At 61.0% G+C, this 12,501-nt stretch overlaps 1 protein-coding gene across 1 annotated transcript; it reads left to right on the top strand.

Moving 5' to 3' along the window:
- The first annotated feature begins 5,635 nt into the window (after positions 1-5,635).
- On the top strand, positions 5,636-7,011 carry LOC132496999 (histone H1.10). The gene has a single exon (XM_060109818.1). It carries the CDS (start codon positions 5,961-5,963, stop codon positions 6,600-6,602), a length of 642 nt encoding a protein of 213 aa, XP_059965801.1. The 5' UTR covers positions 5,636-5,960; the 3' UTR covers positions 6,603-7,011.
- Positions 7,012-12,501: the final 5,490 nt, after the last annotated feature.

Raw genomic sequence — 12,501 nt, 5'->3', positions numbered from 1 at the left:
CCAAGGCTGGAAGACAAGTCTGGCCTCGCCCACTGGGCCGGCTCCCTCCCCGGGGGCACTGGAGCGGGCAGCCTGGGTCCCAGGAGACCCCTGCCCCGCAGACAGGGGGGCCGGGAGCCCACGTCTCCTGGGCCAGGAGAGTCGCCGGCTCCCCTGTCCTTGAAACAAGGGCCCAAACGCCACCCAATTCCACTGCTCCCCCCAGGCCTGACCCAGCCAGGCAGAGACCCCCGCAGGGGAGGCCCCTGGGGAGGCTGGGCTGGGTGGGCCGAGGCCGAAAGGAGGGAGGGCAGGGGAAGGTGGGCAGGGCAGAGCCAGGCTGTGAGGGGGGCAGGATGCCACGTCCCTTCACGCCCCCAAAGGCTGGTGGCCGCGGCCCAGAAGAGATGGGGGGTCGGGAAGCCCAGAGGAGGCGGCCAGGTCATGGGGGCGGGGGGATGGCGGTGCCTGAAATGGGGCGGGGAGGTGGGGACACACACAGGCCAGGCTGGTGGAGCGGCTAGTTCTGGGCTCGTGAACAAAGGACAGTCACGGAAACACCTTAGTAACAGCCCCGCCTGCCCCGCAGGAGGACACGACCAGACGGCTGGCGCTGCAGCCGTTCAGGACAGGCCACCTGGACGCAGACCCGGTGTCCAGAGTCAGCGACACGCAGCCCTGTGCGCGCACAGCTCGCGAGCTGGGGCCAAGGGCGGGGACTTTGTTTTCACCTCACATCCTTCTACTCCCACTGGGTTTTATACCACACATAACTTCCCCAAGAAAAAACTACCCAGCACTTAAAGAAAGGAAAGAAAAGAAAAGTAAAAGTCCTGGAGAAGGTCCCCAGCTCGGGCAGAAGCGGAAGCGGGAGGTGAAAGGACCCCTCCTGGAGCCGAGCCACTGTTCACGTCCCAGGGTACGGGCTCCAGTCTGCACGCCGCGCCTCTGATCACCACTGCAGGCCCGTCTCTAGGTTGGGGTCCTTACTCGGCACCCATGGTCCTCAGTCCCCAAGAGGGGGGGCCTCCCTCGCTCTGACCCTGACACACAGCGCGAGGCGGTGGCGGGTCCCGCCGAGGTCTGGCTCCTTCCACACTGAGTAGCACCTAAGTCCCTTCTTGACAACCCGCACGTTAAGGACAGCAGCACCTTGGGGGCGTCTGCAGCAGGGGACCCTGCGGGGAAGCAGAAGTGGTGGGCAGCCGGGGCCCCGGGGACACGACAGGACGCGGTGGCAGCTCAGTCCCCCGTTCCACCTCCTCTAAGCGTCAGCATCTACTTGTCCGCTCCTTTGATCTCAGCCTCCCGCCTGGCGGTCCCGCCCCCGCCCCAACGCCGGCCCTGGGGGTGAGGGGCCAGAGGCCTTCACCACGTCCCCATTCAGGGCTTCACAATACACATTTGCATCTTAAAGGCAACCTCCCCACAGTCTCTTCTAGTGAATTCCCCTTTGTCTCCCGTTAAATACTGAAAAGCACTTAATGCCTCTTATTTACATTTCAAACCCCAAACTGGGTCCAGCCCAGGCTAAGGCTGGAGCCAACCTCTCAGTTTAAAACACCTTCTGGGGAGACAGACCCTTTGGCCTCTTAACTGTTACCCCAGCAGCCCAGCCAGAGCCGACTGGGCCTTTCCTACAGCAGGCTGGCGACCCCACAGCCTTCTGGGCCTCCCCGCCCAGGGCCCCTGCCCAGGCTGTCAGAAACACTCCGAGGTGGAGGTGGCTCTGTTTGCCCTTTTGTGCGTGTACCCCTTATACAGATGGCAACACTGAGCCCGCCAGGGGCCCAGGCAGGTGGGTCACACAGGGAGTTTGGGGGAGGGGAGCTCCTGACTCCCAGAGTCCACCTTCCTGCTGCTGCGTCGCCAAGCAGGGTGTGCCCGGGGCTGGGGGCCGGCAAGGAGCAAGGGAGACCCAGCTACGCTCTCGGAGCCCCCCCAGAAATAGGCAAAACAGGGTCAGATGATCATAAGTGCTATGAAGAAAATAAAGCAGGGTAACGAGACAAGAATCCCAGAGAAGCGTCTTGGCCCGGCTGGCCTGGAGGCTGCACCGAATGGGTTCTGGGTGAAAGGAGCTGGCACACAGCAGGTGCGAAGGCCCCAAGGTGGGAGCCCCTGGTGTGTGGGAGGAACAAAAAGCCTGGAGAGGGAGGGCGGCAAGCGCGGCGGCTGGGGGAGGAGTGCACACGGGCACCTACGGGTTGGCGGAGAGGGGAGAGGGGAGAAGAGATGAGGAGGGGCCCCTGCTTTCTGCGAGTTTGGGGAGGAGCAGGATTGCAAGAGAAAATGGGGAGTTTTTGTTTCAGCGATGACACAGAAGAGACACTTTTTAGACATCCCAGGGGAAGCGGCGGGCAGTTCGTGGCCGTCTGTTACTCGGGAGAGAGACAGAAATGGGCATCACCAATGTATGGATGGTGTTTGGAGCCCCAGGATGGGAGAAGCCTGCCTAGGGAGAGTGGACCCGCCCAGAATAGGCACCCCCGGCCCTGGGGAAGGGGTGGCCCTCTCCGCCAGGCCCTGGCCAACTCCAGGTGCTCCTTTTCCCGTATTTTGGCATTTTCCCATTGGCCACGTGAGGCCTTCCCCACCTGTGACGTCCTTAGAAGGATGGCAGTGGCTACCCAGGAGCGTTCGGTTCAAGAGGCATCCCCGAAAGCCTAGAGTCCTGGAGAACTGGATAAAGCTACTCACTGCCACCCAGGCCTCAGTGTCCTCACCTGTATAATGAGGTCACTGGGAGGAAATGACCTCCCTGCCCACTCCCAAAGCCTAGAATGAGTCTTCCTGAGTCCTGGGCCCCAGGCAGCAACCCCCTCTGGGCAGGCCAAGGAGCCCACCAGGGCCGGTGTGGACTCTTTTTTTTTTTTTTTTTTTTTTTTTCTTTTTGCGGTATGCGGGCCTCTCACTGTTGTGGCCTCTCCCGTTGCGGAGCACAGGCTCCGGATGCGCAGGCCCAGCGGCCATGGCTCACGGGCCCAGCCGCTCCGCGGCATATGGGATCCTCCCAGACCGGGGCACGAACCCGTATCCCCTGCATCGGCAGGCGGACTCTCAACCACTGCGCCACCAGGGAGGCCCCGGTGTGGACTCTTGAGCCGTGTCTGCTGTGTCCTCCCTGTGGACTGCCCTGCCTGCGTGTGTCCCATTCCTTGCTTTGATTCCTTCTCTCCTCCCGGTACGGCCAGGCCTCCCCCAGGGCAAGAGGGCCTCCCAGCACCCCTCACTGAACGGTTACTCAGGCCCTGCACCCTATGCCCACTCCCCACAACCCACCCCGGTCAAATCTTGAGATTTTTTAAAGGGAAATCTGAAATCTGGACTGCATTTTTACTGAAATCGCCTGATTTTTAAATCCTGGAACTAATTTAGGTCTTAGTAAAACACCAGACGAAACAGGCAGGGTCCAGGCAGCGGGTCTCAGAAGCCGGCTCTGAGGGTCAAGCAGCTTCCTGAGGGAGCTGCACCGGACAGACCGGCCCTTCCTCCTGGAAACTCTCTCCTCCTCGGCTTCCAGGACAGCAGCCACGCTGGGCCCTCCCTTCCTCTCTCACCGCTCCTCCTCGGTCTCCAGTGGGCAGCCTCCCTCTCCGGCCACCCCACGTCCTTCCTTCCCCTCTGATGACCCGCGGACACAGCCCTCACCCCGCCTGCTGCTGCAACCAGCTCCAGATTCACATTTCCAGCGACCTGCCCCGCCTCCACGGCGACGGCTGGACAGGTTTCAGTCGGGGGTCCTTCGGGGCTACCACCCTCTGCTCTCCCTCTGACCTTTCAGAGACCCAAGCTGGAGCCCCTCGTGCCAGTCACCCGGGTGCCCTGGGCCAGCTCTCTCGTGGGCGCCCCTGCCCCCACGCCACCTCAGTGCGCCCTGGTCCTCCCGGGAGGGCCGCCACGCCCACCCCCAGCACACGCACCCTCTGCTCACTCCCGGGGCTTCTGCTCCCAGGCAGACCCCTCGGGGGCACGGGGTCTACACCTCGCTGCTTCTCACCCTGCACACACCCTGCGTCTTCGGAACCCGAGGTCTTTGCTCAAGCCATCAGTATCTGCAAGCTCCTTGCCACTGTTCCCCACCCATTCCTCCCAGGGCTCAGCTCTCACAGACCCGTGTGTCCCCCCACCTCACCCCCGTTAAGAACTTCGGATGGTCTTTTGTCACCTGGGCTGGGCTCGCTAAGCGGCCCTCCTCCCTGGGAGAGGGGCTTGGCCTCTGCAGGAGCCCGGGCTGAGATCCATCTTCCCTCTCCTACGGGATGTACTCTCTGCCCCCTTTTGTGGCTCAAGCCGCTGACCCCTGCAAACACCCCACCAGCCTCAATTTCCTTCTCCCCTGGGGCTTATTCCCCAGCTTGCCGGAAAGCAAATGGGGGCCGGACAAGCGCTGTGACAGGGGGAAGCACAGACCGCTCAGGGGGCCTGCTCGGTCAGAAGGCTCGAAACGCACCCCGCTTTTTTGGCTTTCACGGCCTGCAGCTCTCCTCACCCGTGGAGCTCCAGTCCAACCCCCCCGTCCCACCCCCTCTCCTCCATGCTCGCGCCTCAGGGAACTGTTTATCCTGCCGTGGCCGTGGCCACGGCCGCAGGATCCGGGCCTAAATCACTCACCCCAAAGGGATCCGCCCTCCTCCCGGAGCGTCTCCCCGTGGCCTCAGCTCCCCAAGTGGGGGCTCCTTCGGCTTCGAGAGATTGTCCAGCGCCTCCTCCGCACCTCCAACACTGGACCCAGCGGCAGGGCCACCAGATTTGCACAAGCCTCCGCGTGGTACCCGGAGAGGGAGCCCCCGCTCTCAACTGCGCTCCCCACACGGGAGGGGGAGGGGTGTGGCCCGGAACGAGGAGCAACTCCCCTCCCCCATCCTCTCCGGGAAACTGTCCGGGGTCCGCGGCCTTCCCCTCTCTCCCGCCGGAGCCGCCATTTGGCTTTGGGGGCAATGGTGGAGGCTGCTTCACCCACCATAAAAGGGGGCACTTGTAGCATCTGCGGCGGGGGCGGGGGCGGGACGGCGGCTAGGAAATGTCCCCAGAGAAGCACCTGCGCTCTTCGCCGCCGCCTCCCGCGTCCTGCCCAGGCCCCCGAGGCGTAAGGAGACACCGGGCGCGCAGGGGAGGGCGCCAGCATCCGCTCTCCCCTTGCACTCTGGCGGAGACCCCCCTCGAAGCCGTCCCGGCTCCCTCCACACTGCCCTAGCCGACCGCGTGAGGGCGTGCCCTGTGTTAGTTCGGACAAATTAAAGCGCGTCCAGCGGGCAGGCCCGGGCCCCCCCGGACGCGGTCTGGGCTTGGGGGCCTGTGGACCACTCTTGGCTGACTGCCGCCGAGCTCCGGGCCGCGGGGCCTCCCCGGGGGCCCGCGCTATTCGGCCCTAAACGGGGTGCCCCCCTCCTCTCGCGCTCCCGCAGCCTAGGGTGCGCCCCTCCGTTCCCCTCTGCCGAGCCCTCCCTGGGCGCGGGCCGCCTCTCTGCCGCGCCGCAGGCTCGGGCCCTGTCCGGGGCGCACGGCGGCGGGCGCGGCGGCGCCGGGGAGGCGCGGTCTGGGAAGCCAGCGGCCGGGGAAGGGGCTCCAAGAAGCACAAGTTGGCGCTGGCCCCGGACCAGGCTGTTGTTGTTCTCAACGTGGTCCGCCGTAGAGCCATAAAAGCGGAGCGGGGCGCCCTCCTCGCCAGAGCCCAGCGCGCACGCCCAACGAGCTCTGGGGGCAGGCGGCGACGCTCGCGAGGCCGACTAAATCCGCTCCGAGACGGTCCCCGCTCCGGCTACCTCGTGCCGGACTCCTGCGCTCCGACCACCCCCGCTCCGGCCGGCCCGGCCCCCACCCCAGCCCTGCCGCCCGGCCCCAGGCACGGCCGCGGCCGCTCCCGCCTGGAGCCGCCGCGCGCCCCCAGCCCCCCGGCGCCCCCGCGGCCCCTCGCCTTTCTCTTCCCGGCGCGGCCCCCGGGCTTCCGCGCCCCGCCCGCCACCAATCCGCTCGCCACCATGTCTGTGGAGCTGGAGGAGGCCCTGCCGCTGACGACCGCCGAGGGGGCGGCCAAGAAGGCGGCCAAGGCCGGCGGCTCGGCCTCGCTGTCCCCTTCCAAAAAAAGGAAAAACAGCAAGAAGAAGAACCAACCAGGAAAATACAGCCAGCTGGTGGTGGAGACCATCCGCCGACTGGGCGAGCGCAACGGCTCGTCGCTGGCCAAGATCTACGCGGAGGCCAAGAAGGTGGCATGGTTCGACCAGCAAAACGGGCGCACCTACCTCAAGTACTCCATCAAGGCGCTGGTGCAGAACGATACGCTGCTGCAGGTGAAGGGCACCGGCGCCAACGGCTCCTTCAAGCTCAACCGCAAGAAGCTGGAGGGCGGCGGGGAGCGGCGCGGAGCCCCGGCGCCCGCCTCCGCCCCGGCGCCTGCTGCGCACAAGGCCAAGAAGGCGGCCCCGAGCGCGGCCCCTGCGCGGCGCGCGGACAAGAAGCCCGCCAAGGGCCCGCAGCCCGAGAAGCGCTCGCACAAGAAGGGTGCCGCCTCCAAGAAGGACAAAGGCAGCAAGGCCAAGAAGGCGGCAGCCGCGGGCGGCAAGAAGGTGAAGAAAGCGGCCAAGCCCAGCGTGCCCAAAGTGCCCAAGGGCCGCAAGTGAACGCGGGGTCCCGGCGCCCCCTTTTCCACCCCGACTGCACGTAGGTTTTGCGCGGGGCACCGGCCCGGGCCGCCGTGCGCGCTCCGACTTCAGGGGACCCGGGCCCACGCCGGCCTGCCCATCCCCCCGCGTGGGAGCGTTTTTTTTTTGTTTGCTTTAGATTTTTGAAACGGCCCTGGCGATGCTCCTATTGGCTCTCGCCCTTGGCAACGGGTGTCGCCTTGGTTACTGGGCCCCGAAGGCCGCGCCGCGCCTGCGCGCGAGGACGCGACGGCGGCTCAGTCCTTCCCGCCCCCGCCCACCCTGTTTCCGGGCGCGCGCCGAGCAATCGCGCGGGGCGCGGGGCCGCGCGGCGCTTCTTTTTCTCGTCGCCTTTTTTGGGGCACAATAAATTGTTTAAACCTTTGAACCGCTCTTGTTTTCTTCCGAGTGGAGGAGGGTTGGGCGGCGTCGCCGCCTCGGGGCTTGGGCTGGATGGGGGGCGGGTCCCCAGCACCCCGGATCCGTTAGAGGTTCAGGCCCGGAGCCCGGCAGGAGCGGGGGCCGGTTGGTCCCCGAAGGAGGTGCGGAGTTTACCTTGGTAGATGGGCAGTTGGGTCCACCTTCTGGGGGGTGGGAGAGCGGGGGCTTTGCGGGGTCTGCGGGTTAGAGACCCTCAGGTCTCACAAGGTCACCACACGCCGGGCCTTCACAGAGCTTACTGACTCCGAATTCAGTGAGGCTTCGTATTACTGTGACAGGGACAGTGGAGCCGGGTTTTGGTTCACTCCCCACTAACTGAGGAGGGGTCTGAGTAAGGCTCTGACCCTCCCGGAGCTTGTAAGTTAATCTGGAGTGCACATGGGACCCAGAGGGTTACGGACAAATTGGCAGGAATGACCCTCAACCCTGGGACACCCTATCATACAGTTTGTGTCCATCATATGGAATAGTTGTGCTTGTAGTTGGGCACTAGACTTGAGGCCTATTCTGACAGATGCTCGTATGAAAGGACAACCCTGCAAAACAGGGAGAGCCCTGGAGCAGTGGAAGGCCAGACAACATTCTAGGACAGTGCATGTGCACAGACCAGGCTGAGCAAGTAGGTGAGAGAGCTTCAGGGGATCTCCGCTGGAGAAGAGGCCCTGGCCAGCAAGTGACCCTGACCATGGCCTGGCAGCCACTACCCTCCTCTGGCACACAGGCTGGGTAACAGGGCAGACCCTTCCCACGTTGGGCAAGTGGCCAGCCAGTCCCACTTCAAGTCTTTCCCCCCAGCTGCAGGCTCTCCCCACTGTTTCCTGCCGCAGGGAACGGCAAGGCCAGCTGCCAGTGTGTGATTGCCCTGCCCTGGGCCCAGGGGACACAGCAGCGGGCCAAACCAGCACAGGTGCCTGCCCTGCCCAAGCTTCCAGTGTGGGAGAAGGGAGACAAGTCACAGGGGTACCACATCATTGTCCTCAAGGCAGAAGCTCGGAGAGAGACACTTGGGAGCCAGATGGGGCCCTGATCTGGCTGGGATTAGGGCAAAGACTGTTTTCAATTCCTGGGAACTCCACCCACCTTGCCAGCCCATGTCCTGGCCACTTACTGATCAGTAACAACTTCATCTACTTTGCAGTTTTGATTTTGGGACAGTGTGCCCAGTGCCCTGCTGCAGCACCACCGTGCCAGCCTTGGCCGGTCCCAAGCTGCCTGCAGAGCCAACCAATAGGCCACCAGCAGCTAGCAGCAGTGAGAGGCCGCAGCCTCCCCAGGGTTCTGGGGGATGGTGCTCCTGACCAGCTAAACGGGAGCCCTCCCACCCCACACCCTCTTTCCCTAAAGCAGAAACCCAAGCCCAGATGCCACCTGGGCTCACCCCAGTTGTCCAAGTCAGCATCTGAGGCTGGGGCCTGGGGCTTGGGTTTCTGACCCTCTCCTAGGTTGCCCTGGGGTTCAGAGGGTTGGGAAGGGCTGCAGGGACCTGGGCACGTGGACGCTGCTCCTTCCTGCCCAACCCTTCACACTGAGCCACCTGCCCTTCCCAGAGTCCTCCCTGCCCAAAGCTCCACCCCTGCTGACTCTCTATCCTTTGAAGACATCCCGTGAGCTCCAAGGCCCCGAAGTGCCCTTCAGGTCGGCCTTATTCCACGCTGTCCTTCCAGGTTTCCCACTGAAATCCGCCCTTCACTGCTCACACCACCTGGCTCTCCCAGCAGCCTCTGGCTCTGATGCTGCAGCCCACACCCTCCTCTTGTCACCACCGCCCCCCTCCATTCTTTGAAGACTTAGCCTCTGGCCTGTTGTCCACGCCAAGGCCTATCTTCTCCAGGTAGCATCTCTCATTCTTCTGATAATAAAAAGCACTTTAATTTTCTTCTGGGGACAAACCGCTCCCCTACTCTCAGGCCACATGGCTCTGGGGGGTCCGACTCTTCCAGTCCCAGGGATGGTCACGCGACCAAAGACCTGGCTGTTGAGCGTTTAGTCTGTTCCTTGGCCACAGTGATTGGAGAAACTGGTTCTTGACCCCAGTGAGTTCAATGAGTCAAACCTGAGACTTCCTGGAACTAGTGAGAAAGAGGTGCTCTCTCACCCAGGATCACTAAGGTTAGGGACACTGGGGCCAGAGGTGCCAGTGGCCATCTTTGTCAACACATAGGGAAAACCCACCTGAAAAAAGAGCCAAGACATAAAGGTGGAGCCAAGAACTAAGGACATTAATGCAGCGTCTGGATCCAGCCATGTCTGAAGCTACATAGACCTGGCTATTCTGTGAGCTGATGCTTTTCACATAACCTAGTTGAAATTGGGTTTACGTCACTTGCAATCTGGTCTCTCATTCCTTTAACTCACTTTATCCTCCCATGCCCACATCCTGGACCTTGTCATCTATTCAAATTGGTCTTCCTCAAAACCACTCTCCTAGGGTCCCACTGTCCTCCACCCACAGGTCCCCCACCTTCCCATCTTGCTCACTCAGACCCTTCAGCCGAGCTGCATCTCTGTAGGCGGGTCCCACATCCTGAAGTTGAATGAACACTCGGCATGTGCCAGGCACTCTAAGGAAGGGTAGAGACCTCAGCCTCAAGACAGCCCAGCGAGGGAGGTGTTCCAACACTCACCTGACTGGTGCTGAAGGTGTATTTTCTGCCCTGACACCACACTCAGCTCCTGCACAGAGCGGGGGAGCCCATTTACTTACTGTGTCTCTTGGATTTGGCTTCAAGGGGCCTCAATTCCAGGTGAACACTGAAGGCACGTGACACCGTGAGGCCCTGGAGGAGGTATCCATTGTGCAGCAAAGGAGACAAAGGACTAGGTGGTTTTCTTGTCTGTAAGATAGGGCACAGCAACAGCCCACGCCCACACCCACTGATGGAGGGGACTTGGGTGGGGGGCCCGCAGAGGATGAGGTCAGGGTTCTGAGCCTGGGTCCACCATGGTCTTTTCTCTGGGGCAAGACTGTTTTCTCCAAGCCTCAGTGCCCTCACCTATAAACAGAGCCAAAAAAGATTTCTCTTAATCACTCAGCTGCTGACCAGGGCGGTCTGAACACACTACCCCTGGCCAGGGTCTCAGGTTTTGGTCTCTCGCACCCCTGGGGTAGCGCCCTCTCCTCCTGTGAAGCCACCTCCTTCCTCTCACAGGGCTGGGACCCTGCCTCCCTTGAATCTCCTCAGGATCGCGGGTCTACCCTCTGCGCTCCTGGGTCCTACTTCTCCCTGGGCCCCGGACAGCTCTGCACACACTGCAAAGGCCCCTTTCCAGGTCGAGCAGCCTGAGCGACCCAAAGGATGGGGTCTCCACCCATTCAACTGCTGGGGACCAACCCAGCTAAAGCTGTCCTCTGCCAGGGCAGGGCTTGGCACTGAGCACAGGACTGAAACCCATGTCCATGTTGCCTCTGACCTTGGCGATGAGGGTATCCTGCAGAAGCTGAGACCTTTCATCCAGAGCTCAACATGTCCACACCTGGCCCAGTAGTCAGAAAAACTGAAGGAGAGTCCAGGGAAAGTAGAGTAATTGCAGGCCCAGGTGCTACTTCCCAACAAGGAGGTAAATCAGCAGCTCACCGACCAAAATGGTTGCTTCCTTCCAAATCTGGCAAGAATCTGCCTGTGGCCCACCCTACCGGGAAACCTAGAAGCGAGGGCGCTCTGGGAGAGGTAGTGCAGTGCAGCCAAACTGACACAGTACGAAGCCATCATGGTTCCCCACTACAGAATGGGTGCGTGGGAACTGCACCAGGGTCTCAGACACAGAGGTGCACAGGCCCCAGGCCGGGCAGGACAGCCTGCCCAACTGGAGGACACAGACCCCCCCTGAAGAGGGGCAGTGACCACCCAGTCCTGCTGATGGTCTCCAGGCAGCAATGCAGCAGAATGTGGACAGAGCTTCCCACCTTCTCAGACCTATTAGGAGCACCTCCGGAAAGTTTCTGATTTCCCCTCCCAAGGCATGGAGGGGCGTGGGCCATCCAGGGAGGCCTGGCAGGAGGGTGCCCCGGTCGGCAGTGGTCCCACACGGGGGGGCTCAGTCATCAGCGCCATCTCCTCAGAATTTATTTTAATTCTTTCTTTCTTTTGGCTGCGTTGGGTCTTGTTGCCGTGCGCGGGCTTCTCATTATGGTGGCTTCTCTTGTTGCAGAGCACGGGCTCTAGGTGTGCAGGCTCAGCAGTTGTGGCTCAAGGGCTCTAGAGCGCAGGCTCAGTAGTTGTGGCGCACGGGCTTAGTTGCTCCGCGGCATGTAGGATCTTCCTGGACCAGGGCTTGAACCCGTGTCCCCTGCATTGGCAGGCGGATTCTTAACCACTGCGCCACCAGGGAAGTCCCTCCTGAGAATATTTTATGTGGAAACTATAAACTTTTTTGTGAAACCTCCCACTTTTAAAATGTGGGCTTAAAAAAAGAAATACCCCACCTCACAACCATTAGGATGGCTACCATTAAAAAAATAATAATAACAAGTGTTGGTGAGGATGTGGAGAAATTGGAACTTTGTGCCCTGTTGGTGGGAATGTAAGATCTTGCAGCTGTTGGAAAATGGTATGGAGGTTCCTCAGTCAAACGTAGAATTGATCCAGCAATTTTACTTCTGGGGACACACCCAAAAGCACTGAAAACAGTGACTCAAAGAGAGATTCGCACACCCATGTTCATAGCAACGCTATTCACAACAGCCAAAAGGTGGAAGCAACCCCGGTGTCCATCAGTGGATGACGGATGAACAAAGTGTGGTCTCTACACACAATGGAACATTATTCAGTCTTAAAAGAAAGTTCTGACACCTGCTACAACACAATGAAGCTTGAGGACACTGTGCTCAGTGAAATAAGCCAGTCACAAAGGGACAAGCACTGTATGATCCCACTTATATGAGGGCCCTAGAGGAGTCAACTTCACAGAGACAGAAAGTAGGACGGTGGGTGCCAGGGGCTGGCGGGGGATGGAGAGTTAGTGTTTAATGGGATCAGAATTTCAGTTTTGCAAGATGAAAAGAGTTCTGGGGATGGATGGTGGTGATGGTTGCATAATAATGTGAATATATTGTATTTAATACCACTGAACTGTACACTTAAAAATGGTTGAGATGGTAAATCTTACGTCCTGTGTATTTTACCACAACTAAAAATAAATACTGTATGGCCCAAGCAAAATCACGTGTGACTCAGTGTCGCCTTCGGTCCCCACCTTTGCGATCACTCAGCTTGATCTTCTACGTGGGCTGTTCTGGCTGCTTCACGAGACAAGAAGCTTCGAATGGTGGTGTCCTGATGGAGCCGGAGCCAAAGGACGCCACACAGTGATGACCGCAGAGACCAGGCTGCCCCTGCTGAGGGCCTGCACCAGGGTGACCACCTCCTCCCACAGGGCTGTTCCTGGGACCCCAGAGCCTTGCACAGTGCACCCTTCACATATGTGCTTCCCTATTCTC

This window comes from Mesoplodon densirostris, chromosome 10 (genome assembly GCF_025265405.1).
Source record: "Mesoplodon densirostris isolate mMesDen1 chromosome 10, mMesDen1 primary haplotype, whole genome shotgun sequence".
Lineage (NCBI taxonomy): Eukaryota > Metazoa > Chordata > Mammalia > Artiodactyla > Ziphiidae > Mesoplodon > Mesoplodon densirostris.
This window is presented reverse-complemented; position numbering and strand designations above follow the sequence as displayed.

Coding starts and splice junctions, on each gene's coding strand:
- LOC132496999 (XM_060109818.1), top strand. CDS start 5,961: ATGTCTGTGGAGCTGGAGGAGGCCCTGCCGCTGACGACCGCCGAGGGG.